At 46.1% G+C, this 20,667-nt stretch overlaps 5 protein-coding genes and 1 pseudogene across 5 annotated transcripts; 2 read left to right on the forward strand and 4 right to left on the reverse strand.

Moving 5' to 3' along the window:
* Positions 1-1,750: 1,750 nt before the first annotated feature.
* On the reverse strand, positions 1,751-2,350 carry LOC133888937 (uncharacterized). The gene has a single exon (XM_062329337.1). The coding sequence runs from the start codon at positions 2,210-2,212 to the stop codon at positions 1,949-1,951; it is 264 nt and encodes an 87-aa protein (XP_062185321.1). The 5' UTR covers positions 2,213-2,350; the 3' UTR covers positions 1,751-1,948.
* Positions 2,351-7,254: 4,904 nt separating this feature from the next.
* LOC133888815 (uncharacterized) lies at positions 7,255-7,952 on the reverse strand (annotated as a pseudogene).
* A 2,641-nt stretch (positions 7,953-10,593) lies between these two features.
* On the reverse strand, positions 10,594-11,352 carry LOC133887659 (uncharacterized). Its single transcript, XM_062327617.1, has one exon. The coding sequence runs from the start codon at positions 11,237-11,239 to the stop codon at positions 10,988-10,990; it is 252 nt and encodes an 83-aa protein (XP_062183601.1). The 5' UTR covers positions 11,240-11,352; the 3' UTR covers positions 10,594-10,987.
* Positions 11,353-14,701: 3,349 nt separating this feature from the next.
* LOC133887725 (uncharacterized) lies at positions 14,702-15,168 on the reverse strand. The gene has a single exon (XM_062327692.1). It carries the CDS (start codon positions 15,051-15,053, stop codon positions 14,802-14,804), a length of 252 nt encoding a protein of 83 aa, XP_062183676.1. The 5' UTR covers positions 15,054-15,168; the 3' UTR covers positions 14,702-14,801.
* An 800-nt stretch (positions 15,169-15,968) lies between these two features.
* Positions 15,969-17,194, forward strand: LOC133888899 (uncharacterized). The gene is made up of 3 exons (XM_062329287.1): positions 15,969-16,248; positions 16,368-16,540; positions 16,638-17,194. The coding sequence occupies exons 1-3, from the start codon at positions 16,137-16,139 to the stop codon at positions 16,797-16,799; spliced, it is 447 nt and encodes a 148-aa protein (XP_062185271.1). The 5' UTR covers positions 15,969-16,136; the 3' UTR covers positions 16,800-17,194.
* A 43-nt stretch (positions 17,195-17,237) lies between these two features.
* On the forward strand, positions 17,238-19,615 carry LOC133888898 (pentatricopeptide repeat-containing protein At1g03560, mitochondrial-like). Its single transcript, XM_062329286.1, has one exon. It carries the CDS (start codon positions 17,508-17,510, stop codon positions 19,434-19,436), a length of 1,929 nt encoding a protein of 642 aa, XP_062185270.1. The 5' UTR covers positions 17,238-17,507; the 3' UTR covers positions 19,437-19,615.
* Positions 19,616-20,667: the final 1,052 nt, after the last annotated feature.

A 20,667-nucleotide genomic window follows, 5' to 3' on the forward strand; every position in this document is an offset into this window, starting at 1 on the left:
CACAATTTCTTTATTCACCTTCATGTGAAAAGAAAGCTTTGTATGTTAAGAAAATTGACACAAAAGATAACTCGGCTTATAGGTTAACCAAAGTGGTCCTAAAGGCCAAGCTTGTGTATTACTTGGACTTGATTGGTATTCGTGCTTGCCTGAGTTAGCTCTATGTGGAGCATTAGAGGTGATGAGTTTTTTTATATTAATTGGGTCACTTAATGATGAAGCATTTGAAGATTGAACTTTTAGCATCAATAAGCTTGATGTGTTGGCTCTATGGTTCAATTATCGCTGAGGTAGAGAATTGTGATATTGTCTAGCTCCAATTTCACCATTGATGCTTCAGATCAGGTCGAAAAGTTTCTGGAATCAGACCGATAGATGTGGTGGTTAGACCGTTGGAACCTACGAACTCCAGAATATAACTTGAAGGGGTATTCTCTTGTAATGTGTGAGCTCATTTGAAAAAGAGAGAGTTCTTTTGGTTGAGAGAGAGCTAGGGTTATGAATAGAGAGGAGAGAGTTAGATCCACCAAGTCGAACCATTCAAGAGTGAAATTTATGGGGGATTTAGAGACTCTCCTCTCTTATTGGCTCCCACCTCTTGTATTTCATCTTTATAATAGATTGCTTGCTTGTTGCCGCTCATGATTTTTCCCCACAGGGGGTTTCCACGTAAATCTTGGTGTCTACTCTCGTTTTGGTATTACTTTTGCCATATGTGTTGATTAAGTTACCATCTTACTTGCTATTGGTGCCACCTCTCAAGTTTATGGTATATGGTTAGTTGTCAAATGAGGCATGAATATGTTCTTTGATATGTTGATGATGGGATCATGGGGATTGATGGTGTAGTGGCCTAATTGCTACAAGTGTATGCTTGTTGATTTATTGGATAGCTTGTGGTAAATTGATTTGAAGCATATGTGATGTTTCATGTTTGTACCTATAAGATGTTTAGTGAAATGCTTGTGACATATTAGTTTGCTAATCGCCTGTGCTTCCGCAGCCCCTTTGCACCCACAGAACGCCTTGATCAGTGTTGTCATATTGGTTGTGCTGGAGTGGAGTGTAGTATTGTCATATTGAACGTGATAGAGTGGAGCGTGATGTGTCCTTGTTTTGCTTCCTTGTGCCACTTGCAGGTTTCAGCACACAAGTAAAACAATATGGTGGGTGCGGTAGATGGGGACTTTTCTTATCAAAATTCGGTCTCGTGAACGAATGGATGTAACTGGAGAGCTAGAATAGTACAACGCGGCAAGCAATGAAAGCATCAGTGAAAGTTGAAAGCTCGCAGAATTCTCTACATTAGAAATCACGCTGCTCACGGTCAACGAAGAATCGACAGAGAGGTTAGGTTTTCGGGATTAGGTGGTTTGCCTTGATGCCGGTCTTAGGGGGGGTCCTTGGAGGCCGGTTGGACTGCCGGAGTAGGTGGGTGACCGGCGGAGCGGCATGGGTGGTGGATGATAATTAATAGGCGGTGTCGGCGATGGGTTGTGTGAAAATAGATTGGTTAGCGTGACCATATGGACGGTAGGATCAAGGTGCACCGGCTGGGGGCTGTCAATTGAAAGAAATTGAAAAACAGTTATTTGAAATATAGCAACTACCACTCTTCTCCGTATTGGCCAATTAGAACGGATCGTATAAAGGTCAGGTACTTACGCGACGCTACATGAGACAGGAATAACCTTTTGAGTTCCTTCCGGATGCAAATATGCCAAGGCAAAAACGTAGAGGCGGGGACAAATTTGTGCAAAACCAAGCTCTTGCTCAATGGAGTATGCCATGTTCATCAACTTTCTGGCGCACACATGCTCATCTATACATGTTGGATGATTCATCCGCCCACACAAACTGGTCGTAAAACAAACTAGTAATTTTCCCCGCAAAAAAAAAAAAACTGGTAATTTTATGCTAGCACCTAATCTAAGTGATCCTCAGCTCGCTAGTTGTTGGGCCCCCAGTTGCTGAGGTACATGACTGTCCGGAGCTCCTCCTCCTGCTGCTTCGCCTTCCTCCTCGCGGCGGAAGGCAGCGCATGCGCGTCACTCCTACCGCAGCTGGAGCCGTTCCCCGCGGCCGCGCCTCGGACGCGCTGCTGGGCGGACCTGAACGCGTAGTTCCAGTGGCACATGCCGGCCTGGTCCTTGAGCGCCTCCACCGTGCCCATGCCCATCGCCGCCTTCGCCTTCCCGCCGCCGCTCGCCATGCCCACTCGTGACGATGACTCGGTGCTGATCGACTGCCTTGTTCGGTTTTCTTTGGATAATGGAAGTACCTTGCTTGGTGATGTGTTAGGCTGTTAGCTCACAAAATGGCGTCGTCTACTCGTCCAGCTGGTGGTTTTATAGCGACGAGTTGGGTTGCAAGTTTGCCGGGGCCGGGAGTGTGCCGTCGCTGCCGAGCCCGTCCGAACGCGCGCGTGGTTTTGGGCTCGCTCGCGCGTGGAAATCAGTGGGGGGCTCCCGAAAACCGGGTTCCGGTGGCGCGGCTGAGGTTGGGCGCGGACGCCGAGGTCTAACTGCCTCTCCGGCTGCTAGAAAATGCGGCGCGCTGCCTGTGCTGTCACTTATCAATGTGCTGCCAAGCTGCCCAGCCACTTTGCTGTGTGTTCGGCCTGCACTTTTTCCAGCCGTGTCCAACTCAGGCACCCAGGCCTTGAGCGTGTGCCGATGTTTCGTCGCGGTCATGTGTACGGCAGACAAGATCCCCAGACTGATAAAGCAAACGATCAAATGCCAGGCCTAACGAACTGGTGCTTACTGATACACGGTATCTCTAGTTTTCTGTGCGCTACCCACACACACAAGCACTTCATCTTTGTTAAAAAAACCGTTATTGCTGTTTTTTCCTCTATACAGCTGCACTTATATTTCAAGAATAAAGTGAAGTAGGCTTGTGGACCCCTATGCACTTTCCTCTATACAGGTGCACTTATATTTCAAGAATAAAGTGAAGTAGGCTTGTGGACCCCTATGCACTGTCCTGTAGATGAAACCAGGGGCTACGGAGCATTGTTTCCATGGCAAGCATTACCATGGTCTGTGTACTCCAGAAACGTTTGCTGATGCAACGTATGAGACAAAACCCCCACTGGAAGAAATCTGTGCTGTGGCCTATGACTCGCAGTCACAGCCGTCCCTGGCAGTGGCAGTTACATGATTCATACATTTCGTACGGAAATATCAAATTTAATTACATATTGCAGTGTTCGACTGTTCGGTGGGTGGATCCTAAATATACAGCACGCATCAGTGCTTAGTGACAGCTCTTTTTAGCTTTTAGCTTTTAGTGATTATCCTTAGCCTTTCATGATCCACCCGTTGTCGGATACTAGTCTTGTTTTCTTTGAATGGAATACAAGCTCTGCCTCCCATGATCCTCTGCCTAACTGGACCATGGCCTCTTGTGAAATTAGATAGGGACTGCCAATAGAAGGCCCGGTTTCTCGGGATACCGGGGGCTCTCCCACTGGTTGTTTACGCAGCGCCTCGCTTTCGTCCTGGACCAGTGGCGCGGGCGCCCATACAGGCCGTCGTCTTGTTAATTCGTGGGGAGAACAGAGCGGCTTATCTGCTGCAGGACCCGGCAAGGACGCGTGCCACTGCAACTGCAGCACCGGATGCCACGCAGCACCGTTGCAATGAATCACCGGAACGGAGGTTCTCAACACTGTCGGCTTACAGTCCTGAGCTCTGCCGCGCATGATCGGCGCTTGCAGGCCGCGTCACACTCTACACGCAGGCCACTGCTCAGACGTGCAGCTTACCCCTGCCTTCCAGCTCCAGTTCCAGCTCCAGCTCGAGAGACTGATTCCGTCATTGCATGGACTAGAGTAGATAAATTTAGTTGATTAGTTTGGCTTTTTCTTCTTCGAATCAAGTTTAGTTTACTCTATCAAATATTGACTACACTAACTTTTTCAATCAGGAAACAAACTAGCTAAGCTAGCTTGAGTTTGGAGTTACTCTCTCTATTTCGTAATGTTTATCTACGTCAATTATTGTGTACAAACCAAAAAATACTAAAATTGAATGAAAATACACTGAGATGACCATACTACCTCTAATCAATACAAGGATAAGAGCAAGAACTCACCAACGTTGAGTAAATATATGCTTTATGCACTCAAGTGCATAGCGAAAAAATAGATCATAAAGCATCCTTGGTTACCGCAATAGATAAATAATTTGAGACAAATACTCTCGAGATTATGAATAAATATTACGAAACGGAGGGAGCATGGTTCTTCTGCCGCATGCTGTTTAGTAAAGTATAAACCGCCAAACTGAAATGAGGACTGTGCTGTCACTTTCCTTCACCATATGATAAGTCCACTCTTTCCCTAAAACATGGAGATCATGGTTAATTTTCTTTTGATGGGAGATCATGGCTAATTAATGTGGCCTAGCCAAAGAGTACAAGGCTGATACAGAGAGTCCCGAAATTAAACTCATAACTTTGTTAGTTAGTTCTTGATGAACCATCAGCATGAGTTTGTGATGTAAGAATTTTTTTCGTATCATTTTTTCCGAGAGCTAATTTGTTGTTGTCATCAACAAGCAGAGTTAAAACTTCAGATTACCATATCCTATTTACCATGAACGCTTGTTCTGCTTCAGCATATCAAAGTATCTAACCACACGAGACTCTTGTTATGAGCTCAGAGCTCTGATTTCCAGGCAAGTTAGCAAGTACAAATGTACAAATGCAGAGGCATTCATATACTCGAGTGACGGAAATTTTCATCATCATCGTATATTACAATCAGGAGGCAAACGGCCAAGTCTCAAGCCAAGCTCGGTTGCTGAAAACCGAAACAGAGACGGCTGAAGCTCTAGTTATTAGGCCCCCAGCAGCTGAGGTACATGACCGTCCTCATCCCCTCCTCGACCTTGTCCGCTTGCCTCTTCTCCGCCGCCGGGGTCAGCTTCTTGGCCTGTGAGAAGCTATGCACGTTGGCCTTGGCGCTCCGGTGGATGGAGCGTAGCGCGTAGTTCCAGCGGCAAAGCCCGGCCTGGTCTTTGAGGGCCTCCACCGCGTCCACGCTCATCGCCACCATCCACGGTGCCGTGAATAGTGGCTCCCGAGCACTCGGTTCCTCGAGGATCAAGAGATGGCGTTTTCGGGAGAGAGTGCTCGAGGAAGTGAACAGTGACCCCCGAGCACTCGGTTCCCCGACGGTCCAAGAAGTCCTTCGTCGGTGGCCCCCACAGGGGTCCAGCGGTGAGGTGTCAGCCTACGAAAAGCCCGATGCCGCATTTAAAAGGGCGTGTGGCCTGTCACCTCCAACTGCTCCTGCCATGCTCGGTGTCAGTCCCTGCCACATTCTGGCAGAAGGGCGTGGGGACATTTAATGCACGGGTCCCATCCCACGTCATCCGACGCGCATCGGGATAACATCGCGGCTGCCTGGTGGGCCCTCTCCACGGCGCCCGTTGCCAGCACCATCATAACGATCGAAGACCGGGTGGGGGGCGCATTTTCAACCCCCTGTCACTTCGCGCTGGCGAGCCCATGATGACTGCCTTTCCATTTATGGCGTCTTAGAACTCGTGCCATCCTTTTCGGGACACGCTACCTCCGGCGAGTATTTAAGGGAGCCGGCGAGCACGGACAAAGGTGAGTTGATTCAGTTGAACCGAGGACAACGCTCGAACTCTCACACTCTCAGAGAGTGCAGACACCAAGACTTAAAAAACACATTCGTACAAGCATAGAAGTTGAGACCACCGAAGAACAAAGAGCTCGAAGCTCTAGGATAGACAAACATTCTTGTAACCAGCACATTCCTGAGAGGCTTTCTCAGGGCATTTATAGCATCCACACAGGAGTAGGGTATTACGCTCAGTGTGGCTTGAATCTGTCTAAAAATCCCTCCACTGCATTTATTGCGTTCTGCATTAGATCATCCCACCTGCCATCGCATTTACATCCATTTATTTCTCCTGCAAACATATTCAGAATCACCCCCGGCCGAATCTCAAAAAGAGGTCCCCCAGGATCCCTGTGATAAGAGTTAACCCTCCGACAGATTTCTTTTGAGCGTGAGTGACGACGGAGGTCCGACGACATAACGCTACAACTAGGGTATCTTGAGTGCTATTTGCTGGAAATTGCATATGAAATACTCGGTGTTTGACGTGGCATCTTTTTGTGTCAAAACACACTGTTGCAATGAATCACCAAGACGGAGGTCCTCCGCACTGTTGGCTTACAGTCCCGAGCTCAACAATGCATGATCAGCGCATGCAGGCTGCGTCACACTTAAGGCCTATTTGGTAGTGCTCTCCAACTTTCTGATTCTATGGTGAAGTGATTTTGTGGTGGAAGTAGTTTCTATGATGAAAGTGATTCTGTTTGTGAAATCATTTGGTATGTTAGTGGTGGAAGTGATTTCTGAGAGAAGATTGTGTTGAAATTGAGGAGAATCAACCGAGAATCGGTGGAAGCTAGATTTTTCGGCTCTCATCTCGCAGTACAAAACGTGAGAGTGATTCCTTGTGATTTTGGCACGAAATCGATTCAATGTAAGGTGTTTGATAGCACTCCTGTTGATACTTAATTTAAAAAAGTATCGTGATCGAAATAAAAAGGGTCGATGGGTACGTTAAGGTAATTAATTTACACCGTAAAGATCTGCCAAATTAACTCACCTGAGGCGAGCTGCATCCACCAAGCTTCTCGCATTTCTTGGTGAGTGATAAAAGTAGTATAGTCATTTTTTAACGCACTGAATCGCCTGGGTTTAACTGCAGATCGTTAGTCACCACATGCTCGTGGATCGAGAGCCATGTTATGGGACACGAGCAGGGTAAAACAAGGGGCTCTATGACATGGTGTCCGCTCTAATTCCTGCTTAGGTACGCATCTATGTTCAGTGACAGTATTGGTTCCCACGACCATTTTTGCCTTTCGTGATCCCTTGCCTAGAGCTATGGACTACGGCACGGCAGCTGGTCGTTTAGTACAGGGTAGAAACTGTAAAAGGATGCGGAGACTCTGCTGCCGCTTTCCATCCACCTAAAACTTGGAGACCATGATTAATTAGTGTGGTCTAGCTCAGGAATAGAAGAGGGGCTCCTGATCCGAGATGGCCTGGAACTAAATTCAGCACACCGTTTGGTTTAAGCCTGCTAGCTGGCCCTGATGAACATAATCATGATCCCGTCAGGATTCAGAATTTCAGATTATCATCTCATGTTTGTCATAACGGATTGTTCTGTCTTAACACAGATCCACACGGAAAAGTTGTTATGTACTGAAAGCATTCTTATTTCCATGCCAGTAGAGTAGCAGAACTGCAGAAGCATTCGTATACTCAAATTACTGACTGAATTTTTCATCATCATCATCATATATTACAATCAGGGGGCAACCGCCATGATCTAAGCCAAGCTCGGCTGCTGAACGTGAGTTGAAACGGAGAGGATCGATGGCTAGTTATTAGGTCCCCAGCAGCTGAGGTACATGACCGTCCTCATCCCCTCCTCGGCCTTGTCCGCTTGCGTCTTCTCTGTCGCCGGGGCCAGCTTCTTAGCCTGCGAGAAGCTACGCACGTTGGCCCTGGCGCTCCGGTGGATGGACCGCAGCGCGTAGTTCCAGCGGCAGTCCCGCCTGGTCCTTGAGGGCCTCCACCGCCCCGACGCTCATCGCCACCATCCACGATGCCTTTGCCGCACCCGCCATACCCTCCTCGGGGCTTGGTACGAGTCTTGGCTAGAGAGAGCTCGCTTTCTGATCGCTGTAGTGTAGTGAGAGACCGTGTGTGATGTTGTGCTGTGTTGGAGAAGTGAGTGGGGGTGAGTGGGTTAATATACGGGAGGAAGGCTGCGAAGGGGTGGGCGAAACAGGTGGCCGCAGACGTTGGTTTCCCACGATACCGGGTGCTCCGACCACCGCACCACGCTTTTTCCCCCACCAGCCCATTGGCTCACTTGTCTCGTCTTGTTTATTGATTTATTCGCTGCGAAAACAGGCCAGTCTGTTGAGGATGGCCCGCGTCGAGTGCAGAACTGGAGGATAAGGGCGTCTGCCGCGCAGCAATCACCACTGTGCCTGCCGTTGCCAACTTCTCTGTATCTAGACTATTCGAGCTAATTCCCTTTCAGGTACCAATTCCACCTTAAATCTGAAATATAGTAGTATAGAGCTAAAACTCTTCCAAAGATGAGATGGATACAAACTACACTTGTTTTCCAGTTAGGAAGCAAACTGGCTGCTTTAGCTTGTGGACTCGTGGTGGCCCTTGCATATTCAGCAAACAGGATAAGGGATCTTTTGCCTTTGTGGTGAGTGATTTGAGTAAACTAGTCCGTTCTAAACGCACTAAATCACATGGGTTAACTGTAGATTGTTCCACATGTTCTTGGAGTGGGAGCGAAATGAGAGCCATGTTATGGGAAAACCAGACGCCGTAGGACATGGTTTCCAGGATACCACGGGCTGTGTATTCAATTCAAACATTTGCTGATGCAATATGTACGACAAAAGACGCCATTCGAACCTACCTGTGAGGCTGTGACTCACTTACAGCTTGTATGCATTTACATGAAGCATACGTAGATATGTAGATTATCAAATTTACCAAGTGTTCTGGTAGTGGGTGAAACTGGACCCCGAATCCTACTTATGTACGCATCTATCTGCTAGGTTTAATTTCTTAGTAAACAGATTTTACTGGATTTACTGGTTTTTATCGAACGAAAATTTCAAAATTTTAAATTTCAAGCAAAAATTTTAAAATTGGAATGAATGTGGCTTTGACCGGTTTATCGGAACCCACCAGTAAACCTGAGAAACCGGATCTCCTGCCCTAACCGGACGAGAATGTACCGCCTATCTACTACTGTACAAGTGATGGTATTAGCTTTCCATGATCCCTTGCCGATACCAGGTTTGGAGTTATGCTTCTTCTGCAGCAGGCTGTTTAGTAGAGTAGAAACCGCTAAACTGAAATGAGGACTGTGCTGTCACTTTCCTTCACCATATGATAAGTCCAGTCTTTTCCTAAAACATGGAGATCATGGTCAATTTTCTTTTTATGGGAGATCATGGTTAATTTTCCACGGTTAATTAATGTGAACTTAGCCATAGAGTACAAGGTTGATACAGAGAGGCCTGAAATTAAATTCTAATGGGCTGCTAGCTGATTTGTTGGGATGGGTTTCTGGTCATGACGAGCTAAAACACAAGTTCCATTAAAGCGAGAATGCGGATTTACATCTAACCATTTGAAATCTCAAGGTATTGTGTTTGGAGATGTGTAAATAGATAGGATAACTTTTCTAAGTAGCCCTTGATGAACCATCAGCATGAGTTTATGACGTAAGGCCGATTCCAGCAGAAGCGGTAAACTTCTTATATCACTGTACTGACTACTTTTTTTTAGGATAAATACAAAAAACCCCTCAAAAGTCACTTGGATTTTGACTTTCCCCCTCAAAAATTGTTTTGTTGCAAAAAACCCCCCAAGGTTTGATTTTGTTGCAAAAACACCCCTAAAAATTCAAAACAATTTTAAAAAAATCACAAAAAATTCTAAAAAAAACTAGAGACAATTATAAGACCTTTTGTGAATTTTTTTTTCAAAAATAATATCCTTTGCATCATATTTCATGGAGAGTAAGTTTAAAAAAAAAGAAAAACGTGCAACTCATTTATTAATTCGAGTTAAATGCATAGTTAATTATTTACTAATCCAAAAATCATGAAACAAAATTTTTTAGTCTTCTTACATGATCTCTATCTTGTAAAAATACATGAAATCTTGAAATAGTTATTGTAACGTGCAGGATTGAGTAAATATGCTGCAGATAGATTAATTCATAACTAATTCATAATACCCCCAAAATTAGTGAAATCACTTTTATTAGTTTACTTAAACAATTATTTGTGTAGGAAAAATAATGGTAGACATGAAAAAGTTAAAATAATATGAGTTAATAAATAAGCTGCATATTTTTTTTTTCAAACTTCCTCTCCATGAAATATGATGCAAATGATATTATTTTTGGAAATAAATTTCACAGAAGGTCTTAGAATTGTCTCTAGTTTTTCAGAATTTTTTTTGTGATTTATTTATTTTTTTGAATTTTTAGGGGATTTTTTCAACAAAGTTAAACTTTTGAGGGGTTTTTTTTTAACAAAACAACTTTTGAGGAGGAAAGTCAAAATCCAAGTGATTTTTGGAGATGTTTTTGTAGTTTTCCCCTTTTTTTATCCTTTGCGGATTGAAGCCGGCCCCCGGCAAAGTTACGGAAAAAAAAAAGAGGTTGTATCGTTGCAGAGGATAATTATAGATTTAAAAGAGAAGAAAAATAATAAAAAGTAGAAAATAGAGTACTCTTAGAGATGAAAAAGAGATGAATTTTTAAAGTACTTAGATGACCTAAGAATTTTTTTCGTTATCATTTTTCCCGAGAGCTAATTTGTTGCCATCAAGAAGCAGAGTTCAAAACCTTCAGATTATCATATCCTATTTACCATACCATATCCTATTTACCATGAACGCTTGTTCTGCTTTAGCATATCGAAGTATCTAACCACACGACTCTTGTTATGAGTTCAGAGCTCTGATTTCCAGGCAAGTTAGCAAGTACAATTGCAGAGGCATTCATATACTCGAGTGGCAGAAATTTTCATCATCATCATATATTACAATCTGGAGGCAATCGGCCAAGTCTCAAGCCAAGCTCGGGTGCTTAAAGCCAAAACAGAGACGGCTGAAGCTCTAGCTATTAGGCCCCCAGCAGCTGAGGTACATGACCGTCCCCATCCCCTCCTCGGCCTTGTCCGCTTGCCTCTTCTCCGCCACCGGGGCCAGCTTCTTGGCTTACCAGTAGAGTAGCAGAAGCATTCGTATACTCAAATTACTGACTGAACTTTTCATCATCATCATCATATATTACAATCAGGGGGCAACCGCCATGATCTAAGCCAAGCTCGGCTGCTGAACGTAAGTTGAAACAGAGAGGATCGATGGCTAGTTATTAGGTCCCCAGCAGCTGAGGTACATGACCGTCCTCATCCCCTCCTCGGCCTTGTCCGCTTGCGTCTTCTCCGCCGCCGGGGCCAGCTTCTTGGCCTGCGAGAAGCTACGCACGTTGGCCCTGGCGCTCCGGTGGATGGACCGCAACGCGTAATTCCAGCGGCAGAGCCCCGCCTGGTCCTTGAGGGCTTCCACAGCCCCCACGCTCATCGCCACCATCCACGACGCCTTCGCCACACCCGCCATATCCTCCTTCTCGGGGCTTGGTACGAGTTTTAGCTAGAGAGAGCTCGCTTTCTGATCGCTGTAGTGTAGTGAGAGACCGTGTGTGATGCTGTGTTGTGTTGGAGATGCGAGTGGGGGGTGAGTGGGTTTAATATACGGGAGGAAGGCCGTGAAGGGGTGGGCGAAACAGGTGGCCGCGGACGTTGGTTTCCCACGATACCGGGTGCTCCGACCACCGCACCTCGCTTTCTTCCCCACCAGCCCAGTGGTTCACTTGTCCCATCTTGTTCATTGATTGGCTGCCTTATTGATTTATTCGCGGCGAAAACAGGCCAGTCTGTCGAGGATGGCCCGCGTCGAGCGCAGAACTGCAGGATAAGGGCGTGTGCCGCGCAGCTCCAGATGCGGATGCCACTCAGCAGTCACCACTGTGCCGTTGCCAATGTCTCTGTATCTAGACTGTTCGTGCTAATACCCTTTTAGGTACCCGTTCCACCATAAATCTGAAATATAGTAGTACAGGCTGTAGCGCTAGCTCTACAAACCTTAGCTCTAAAAATATTTTTAGAGCTAAAGCTCTACTGTATACTAACTACACTTGTTTTCAGTTAGGAAGCAAACTGGCTACTTTAGCTTGTGTAGTTGTGGTGGCCCTTGCATATTCAGCAAACAGGATAAGGGATCCTAGTAAAGAAATCGCGTGGAGGTGCTCTGCCATATTTTACAACTCACTCGAGGCATGCCGCGTCCGCCGTCCAGGAATTTTTCGCCTTTGTGGTGAGTGATTTGAGTAAACTAGTCCGTTCTAAACGCACTAAATCACATGGGTTAACTGTAGATTGTTCCACATGTTCTTGGAGTGGGAGCGAAATGAGAGCCATGTTATGGGAAAACCAGACGCCGTAGAACATGGTTTCCAGGATACCACGGGCTGTGTATCCAATTCAAACGTTTGCTGATGCAATATATGCGACAAAAAACGCCATTCGAACCTACCTGTGAGCAAGGTTCGCGTTACCGACCGGAGGTCGGTTACCGACCTCCGGCGGTAACCGAAAAACCGCGGTAACCGCGATTATCGGTCAAAAATTTAAAAAAATTCGGAGAAAATTCATTCGGCAAATTTTAAATTTTTGCGAAAAAATCATGTTTTTGTCCTCTCGGTAACCGAGCGGTTTGGGTCGGTTACCGAGCGGTTTGGGTCGGTTACCGAGCGATTTTCTCGCATTTTTGATTCGGTCGGTTACCGAGCGGTTTGGCTCGGTAACCGCTCGGTTTTCTCGATTTATCGAGCGGTTTTATCGAATTTCAGCGCAGTTCAACAAAAAATCTAAAAAAGGGTTCAATCTTGTAAAATCAATAACTAATTCATCCGAGCTTCAAATCAAGTGAAACAAATTTTGTTGGATTCCTTGTAACATGATCTACATGATAAAAGTATTTATACTCATAAAAAAGTTCAAAATTTTCTGTGAGAAATTTTATTTGTTAAACCAAGGTAAATGCATAGTTTACTCTTTGCTAATCCAAAAATCATGAAACTAATTTTGTTAGTCTTCTTACATGATCCTATATCTTTTAAAAATATATGAACTCATGAATTAGTTATTGTAACATGCATGATTGTGTAAATGTGTTGCGACTAGATTAATTCATAACTGACCCATCACACCTTAAAAATTAGTGAAACCACTTTCATTAGCTTATTTATATTATGATTTACGTAGAAAAAATAATAGTAGACATGAAAAAATTAATTACAGTGATTTTTCTTAACATATTCACTTTATGCTTGTGAACTTTGTAAAAATCATAGAGAATTTAATAAAACTCTAAATAAAGTGAAATCAATTTTAAAGGTTCTCTTAAAATACGTTTTATACAAGAAAAATATGTGTTTGCATGTTACACTTTTCCTTAACGTGAGTTAATAATTGAGCCGCACGCTTCAATTTTTTTCATTTTTTTCAAACTTTCTCCCTATAGAATATGATGCAAACGACATTATTTTTGAAATTTTTTTTCACAGAAGTTCTTAGAATTGTGTCTAGTTTTTTTAAAGATTTTTTTTGAATTTTTTTTGAATTTTATTTTTTTTTTTCGAATTTTTTGAATTCAAATTTCGGTTACCGAGCGGTTTTTGAAATCGGACCGGACCGGGAAGGTCGGTAACCGCGATTTTTGAGCGGTTACCGACGGTTTTTTGAACCCTGCCTGTGAGGCTGTGACTCACTTACAGCTTGTATGCATTTACATGAAACATACGTCGATATGTAGATTATCAAATTTACCAAGTGTTCTGGTAGTGGGTGAAACTGGATCCCGAATTCTACTTATGTACGCATCTGTCTGCTAGGGTTTAATTTCTTAGTAAACAGATTTTACTGGATTTACTGGTTTTTATCAAAGAAAATTTCGAAATTCTAAATTTCAAGCAAAAATTTTAAAATTGGAAAGAATGTGACTTTGACCGGTTTATCGGAACCCACCAGTAAACCTCAGAAACCGGATCTCCTACCGGTAACCGGACGAGAATGTACCGGCTATCTACTACTGTACAAGTGATGGTATTAGCTTTCATGATCCCTTGCCGATAACAAGTTTGGAGTTAGAGTAGAAACTGTCAAACTGAAATGAGGACTGTACTGTTACTTTCCTTCACCATATGAGTTCAGTCTTTCCCTAAAATATGGAGATCATGGTCAATTTTCTTTTTATGAGAGATCATGGTTAATTTTCCACGGTTAATTAATGTGATCTTAGCCATAGAGTACAAGGTTGATACAGAGAGGCCTAAAATTAAATTCAACTCTAATGGGCTGCTAGCTGATTTGTTAGGATGGGTTTCTTGTCAGGACGAGCTAAAACAAAAGTTCCATTAAAGCGAGAATGCGGATTTACATCTAACCAAATCTCAAGATATTGTGTTTGGAGAGATGTAAATAGATAGGATAACTTTTCTAGCTAGCCCTTGATGAACTATCAGCATGAGTTTATGACGTAAGGCCGATTCCAGCAGAAGCCGTAAACTTCTTATATCACTGTACTGACTATTTTTTTATCCTTTGCGGATTGAAGCCGGCAGCAACACACTACAGTAGCACCGGTATCTAACTCTACAGCACCGGCAAAGTTGCGGAAAAAAAAAGGTTGTATCATTGCAGAGGATGATTATAGATCCAAAGAACAGAAAAATAATAAAAAAGGTTGTATCATTGCAGAGGATGATTATAGATCCAAAGAGGACGAATTTTTAAAGTACATAGATGACCTTAAAAATTTTTTCGTTTATCATTTTTCCCGAGAGCTAATTTGTGGTCATCAACAAGCAAAGTTCAAAACCTTCATATTACCATATCCTATTTACCATGAACGCTTGTTCGGCTTTAGCATATCGAAGTATCTAACCACACGACTCTTGTTATGAGTTCAGAGCTCTGATTTCCAGGCAAGTTAGCAAGTACAATTGCAGAGGCATTCATATACTCGAGTGGTAGAAATTTTCATCATCATCATATATTACAATCTGGAGGCAACCGGCCAAGCTCGGTTGCTTAAAGCCAAAACAGAGACGGCTGAAGCTCTAGCTATTAGGCCCCCAGCAACTCAGGTACATGACCGTCCTCATCCCCTCCTCGGCCTTGTCCGCTCGTCTCTTCTCCGCCGCTGGGGCCAGCTTCTGGGCCTGCGCGAAGCTGCGCACGTTGGCCTTGGCACTCCGGTGGATAGAGCGCAGCGCGTAGTTCCAGCGGCAGAGCCCGCCCTGGTCCTTGAGGGCCTCCACCGCGCCCACGCTCATCGCCACCATCCACGACGCCTTCGCCGCACCGGCCATCTCCTCGACTTCTCGGCGCTCAGCACGTCTTGTTAGCTAGGGAGCTCGGTTGGTGATCGCTGCAGTGTAGCTAGTGAGTTTGTGTGATGCTGTGTTGATGAGAGGTGGGTTGGGAGTGGGCGGGTTAATATACCAGAGGGTAGGGCGAGAGAGGCACGAAACAGGCGGCCGCGGACGGTTTTCCAGGATACCGGGGGCTCCGGATGCTTGTTTACGCTGCACCTCGCTTTCTTCCGCACCGGTCCAGTGGTTGCCTCACTCATCTCGTCTTGTTTATTCGCGGCAGAAGCGGCTCGTCTGTTGCGGCTGCGGCTGGCCCACGCTCCCATACCGCGATAAGGACGCGTGCCGTGCAGCTGGACATACGGACGCCAAGCGGCACTGCTGGTCTGCTGCAATGACTACCGAATACGTTTTATGGTGGTTGCCCCGAAAATCGAAGGTTCCTCGATCGACGATATGACGATGCCCGTTTATCTTGTTACTCCGGCTCGTGCAACCGCTCCTACAATACTCCCTACCCGTTTGCCTTCAGCGATCTCTGACGATTCTACCACCATTATATCCACGGCCTCACCTACCACAGCTTAAACCAGCTCTTTAGGATAGCATATTTGCCTCTTGCGGCCAGCAACGCCCCCTTTGTCGAGCCGGTCTACTTCATTTAGCATCTCTTTAAGAGTGGAAAGTACACCGTGACCAAAAAACCAATCCTCAAATCCTAAACCTCATCAGACATGGCGTCCCCGGAGGTCGCCGTGCTTTTTTATGGGCTGTTGTTTGGGCTTGAGCGTCTTAGAGCAATCAGAGGTCAAGGCCTATGAGACCTTCTCGTACTGCTGTGCTCACCGATGATGGGCCTTAGGCATGAGAGCCCATGAATGGTGTCGTCTTTGTCCGTCGACCGTCGTCGTCTACCCGTGCCAAAGATTTTTCAGGAGGTGCGTGCCAGAATGCAACGCTATCCGCTTACAATCCCGCGTCCATCTCTCTCCCTCTCCCTCTCTCTTTCTCTCGCCCTCTCCATCCAAGCCAGTACCAGTTCACCGGAACAGAGAACGATCGAGCTGCAGTTCCCGAGCTATGCAGCAGATGATCAGCGCGTGCAAGCCGCGTCACCCGCACCCAGCTGCCGCTCTCCTGCCGCCGAGGCCATTGCTCAGACGAGCAGTGTTACCCTGCCTTACAGCCCCAGGTCGAGACCGAAGATAAACAGCGTCTAATCCGCAGCTCGTTGCCTGGGCTAGAGCTAGAAATTCTGTTCAGTTGATCCGCTCAAGCACTGACCTGACTGCACTGCACGTGCGCTTGCAGCGAGGGATGCAACGCCGCGATTGGTGGTCAGGAGGAGATGCCAGGAAGAGGGCAAGCAGCAGCAAGGAGGGGAGGAGCAAAGGGAGAGCAGAAGCTTTCTTAGCCTGGAGGAGGCCGGGCTGGTGGAGATGTCTGGCCTCAGCACGCACGAGCGCTTCCTCTGCCGCCTGACTGTAAGTGCAGTGATTGCCTGATTGGGACACAAGCAGTAGTTATTGTACTGATTGGACGAGGCATCGATGATTGTTACTTCTTGCGTGGGTTTTTCAGATATCATCCTTGAATCTCTTGAAAGTGATATCGGAGCAGGAAGGAGTTCCGATAGAGGAGCTCAACGCCGGCCGCGTCTGCGACTGGTTCTTGAAGGACAAACTCAAGAGGGAGCAGAACGTGGGAACTGCCGTCCTGCAATGGGATGACCCTGGCTTCTAGCTTCATCCATCCTAAGCCGGGCAATCTTTTCGTCTATGCCTCAGCACGTAGTTCCTGTCCTGAAAAAAGACGATTGGAGGATGCATCGATCATGCAAGCAGGGTTGCGAGACGATGCTCATCTTGCTGGTTTCTACCGTAGCAGATGAAGAGTGCTCGTCGTTACTCGTGTCAGTGCTTTTGCTGAGATGCGCAAGATGACCACCCATTCGCTTATTCTGTACTCTGTAGTTGCACCGTAATGCCTGACGTGAGCATTATATTTGCACTTCGCAGTGTGAGTGCCTGATTCGTGTATGCGGCACTTCCCATACATGATATCATGATACATGACACGTACTACATACTTCAGGCCCTCTTTGGGTGAGCAACCAAACACATGAGTCACAATATTTTGCGAGCTGTGAGCTGTGAATGGATGGATTTTCTGCAATTTTTACATCATCGTCAAGTTTAATTGCATCTTAGTCGCAAAGTTTCTTCAAAGCCTTTAGGCATCAGCGGAGCCAAATATTAAGGCGACATTTGGAGCATAAGAAATAATTCTCTTCCTGTGAGAATTTAACTATCTCCAGTGAAATTACCGCTAAATTCGTTTGGAAATCATGTGTTTCGAACAAGCCGGCCCTAAAACGTCTGCGCGCTCATTCCGTCGAACACCTGTTGTACACGCACGCGCCGCCGCCGCCTTGCCACCGCATTCAATCCAATGCGCCGCTTCTGCCATATCCCCCGCGGCCGGCGAGCGGCCGCCGCATCTAACAACCATCAGCTTCTTCCCCCGCCGGAGTGGATCGAGCCGTACGCCGACCTCTCGGACCCCAGCCCGTACGCCTCCGCCTCGGCCGCCCCGCCCACCCCGTCGCCGTGGCTCCCCCGCGTCGTCTCCCTCGTCCTCCGCTCCCCGCCCGCCACCCTCGCCGCCGACCTCCGCGCCTTCTGCAGGACCTTCCTCCTCCGTCTCTCCCCCGCCTTCGTCGCCGCGGTGCTCCGCTCCCCGCAGCTTGTCCCCCACCCGCTCCCGTCGCTCCACTTCTTACGCTCCCTGCCCAATGGCGCCGACCTCCTCGCCCACCCACAGCACCTCCTCAGCTGCTACGTATCCATCCTCCACTCCTTCGCCCGCTCCAGGGAGGCCGCACCCGACGCCGCAGGCCACGCGCGGCAGCTCGTCGCCGAGCTGCGCGCGCACGGGGACGCCGTCCTGCAGCACCTCACGCCGCCGTCCTCGGCGTCGCTGATCCGCAGTCTCGCGGCCCTCGGCCTCTCCGAGGAGCTTCTATGGGCGTGGCAGGCCATGCGCCTCGCCGGCGTCGAGCCATCCAGGCTCACCTACAACTGCTTGCTGGATGGCCTTGTCAACGCCGGCCTTTTTGACACTGCCATCAACGTGTTCGACGCAATGTCCACGGAAGATCGAGTGCGCCCCGACGTGGTTTCGTACAACATTCTCATCAAGGGGTATTGCCGCTCCGGGAGAACGCAGGATGCAATGGCACGGCTCGCAGACATGCGGGAGCAGGCAGAGCTTGCTCCGGACAAGGTGACATACCTTACACTCATGCAGTGCCATTACAGTGAGGGTACCTTTCCGCAATGCATAGGCTTGTTCCAAGAAATGGAAGAGAGGGGAATGGGGAAGGAGATACCTCAACATGCTTATGTGCTGGTGATTGGCGCACTCTGCAAGGATGGGAAACCATTCGAGGGGATGGCTGTGTTTGAGAGGATGCTGAAGCGAGGTTGCCCAGCCAATGCAGCCATGTACACTGCGCTTATTGATGCGATGGGAAAATTCGGGAGGGAGAAGGAGGCAATGGCACTCTTTGAGAGGATGAAGGCTAGCGGGATTGAGCTCGATGCAGTCACATATGGTGTAGTTGTCAACTGCTTGTGCCGGTTTGGGAATATGGATGAGGCACTAGCATGCTTCAGGAGTTGTGTAGAGAAGGGTGTTGCAGTGAGTGCCATTTTCTATACAAGCCTAATTGATGGCTTTGGAAAAGCTGGGATGGTGGACCAAGCACAAGAGCTCTTCGAGGAGATGATTGCTAAAGGTTTTGTGCCTGACTCATACTGCTACAATGTGCTGATTGACACGTTAGCCAAAGCAGGAAAAATGGATGATGCCTGTGCCTTATACAAAAGAATGGAAGATGATGGCTGTGATCAGACGGTCTACACATATACCATACTCATTGATGGTTTGTTCAAGGAACACAAGAATGAAGAGGCCTTGAAGTTTTGGGACACAATGATTGATAAAGGAATCACTCCCACAGCTGCGGCTTTCAGGGTTCTTGCAAATGGGCTCTGCCTTTCTGGCAAATTTAGCCGGGCTTGCAGAATATTGGATGAACTGGCTCCGATGGGGGTGATACCTGAGACAGCCCATGAGGATATGATCAATGTGCTGTGCAAGACTGGCAGATTCAAGCAGGCCTGCAAATTGGCAGATGGCATTGTGCAAAAGGGTCGGGAGATACCTGGGAGGGTCCGAACAATGATGATCAATGCACTAAGGAAAGCAGGAAATACTGATCTGGCAGTCAAACTAGTGCATAGTAAGATTGGCATTGGGTATGAAAGATCTGGCAGCATAAAAAGAAGAGTGAAATTTCAGACCCTATTTGAATGAGTTGCCGATGGTTTATTTAGTGAGAAGACATGGCGTGAGCTTACACTGATGTATCACTTCGCTCCCCAGGCTATCGGTCTGACGAAAGCGTCCCCTCCTACAGGGTTCTTGTTGAATCTTTTGGTAGCTCTGAGGAGTTAGGAAAGCTGCTTACACACCGATTTCGAGTTGATAAATTATGTTGCTACGTTTCCTAAAGTGATTGTTGAGAGTGATTTGAGAGAGTTTTAGAGTAATGAATGTTGATCTATTGATTGATGTGTCACACATATATATACATGTTCAAAGGGCATGAACATGTCCATTCAGTAGTGAATGGTTACCCTTTGGTTCAATAACTGAAAGCAGTTAGTGTGCTAATTGATCACATGCTAAATGTCTACTTGTAACACTCCCCCTTGATCAATTATCTTGTGTGTAAACTTCTTGTTGAAAACTCCTCTAAAAACCCTGTGGGAAAAATATGAGGAGAAATAATATGTTATGTGTAGATATACCATTAAAAACTCCTTTAAATCCAATGGGAAAATATAAGGAGAAAATGATATGGTATATTTCAGTTATTGCTTCATTGTAAGTTCAAATGAGAAAACTCATTAATGAATTTAGAGAGCAATAATTATGATCTTTAGACCATATTTAAAACCTCCGAAAACATTTTGGAAAATAGGAGGAACAAAGTAGATATTGCCTCATTAAAAACCTTATATGAGAAACCGTAAAGGGAAAAACTCATAAAGGAAAAGAGTGCAATAGAACAGGTTATTTATTCAGGGATCAATCTCCCCTTAACCTTGCAAATCCCGTAGTCGTCGCATACCAATTCTATTAACATATTTTTGGAATATAGAAGTTGGTAAAGACTTGGTGAACAAATCAGCGAGGTTATCACATGATTTGACTTGCAAGATTTCTATTTCCCCATTATTTTGTAATTCATGAGGGTAGAACATTTTAGGAGCAATATGTTTAGTCAAATTGCTCTTTATGTAACCTGTTTGCATTTGAGCAATGCATGCAGAATTATCTTCATAGATAATTGTTGGTGATTGAATAGATACAATACCACATGATTGTTGTATGTGATTAATCATTCTGCGAAGCCATACGCATTCACGTGATGCTTCATATAATGCGATTATTTCAGAATGATTAGTGGATGTAGCCACTAGAGTCTGTTTTGAAGATTTCCATGAAATGGCTGTTCCGCTATTTAAGAACACAAAGCCTG

This window comes from Phragmites australis, chromosome 13, assembly GCF_958298935.1.
Source record: "Phragmites australis chromosome 13, lpPhrAust1.1, whole genome shotgun sequence".
Classification (NCBI taxonomy): Eukaryota; Viridiplantae; Streptophyta; class Magnoliopsida; order Poales; family Poaceae; genus Phragmites; species Phragmites australis.

Excerpts from the sequence above, each read along its gene's own strand:
- LOC133888937 (XM_062329337.1), bottom strand. The coding sequence starts at position 2,212 with ATGGCGAGCGGCGGCGGGAAGGCGAAGGCGGCGATGGGCATGGGCACG.
- LOC133887659 (XM_062327617.1), bottom strand. The coding sequence starts at position 11,239 with ATGGCGGGTGTGGCGAAGGCGTCGTGGATGGTGGCGATGAGCGTGGGG.
- LOC133887725 (XM_062327692.1), bottom strand. The coding sequence starts at position 15,053 with ATGGCCGGTGCGGCGAAGGCGTCGTGGATGGTGGCGATGAGCGTGGGC.
- LOC133888899 (XM_062329287.1), top strand. The coding sequence starts at position 16,137 with ATGCAGCAGATGATCAGCGCGTGCAAGCCGCGTCACCCGCACCCAGCT. Across the intron at positions 16,249-16,367 it reads ACCCTGCCTTACAGCCCCAG|CGAGGGATGCAACGCCGCGA; the intron begins GTCGAGACCGAA and ends GTGCGCTTGCAG. Across the intron at positions 16,541-16,637 it reads GCTTCCTCTGCCGCCTGACT|ATATCATCCTTGAATCTCTT; the intron begins GTAAGTGCAGTG and ends TGGGTTTTTCAG.
- LOC133888898 (XM_062329286.1), top strand. The coding sequence starts at position 17,508 with ATGCGCCGCTTCTGCCATATCCCCCGCGGCCGGCGAGCGGCCGCCGCA.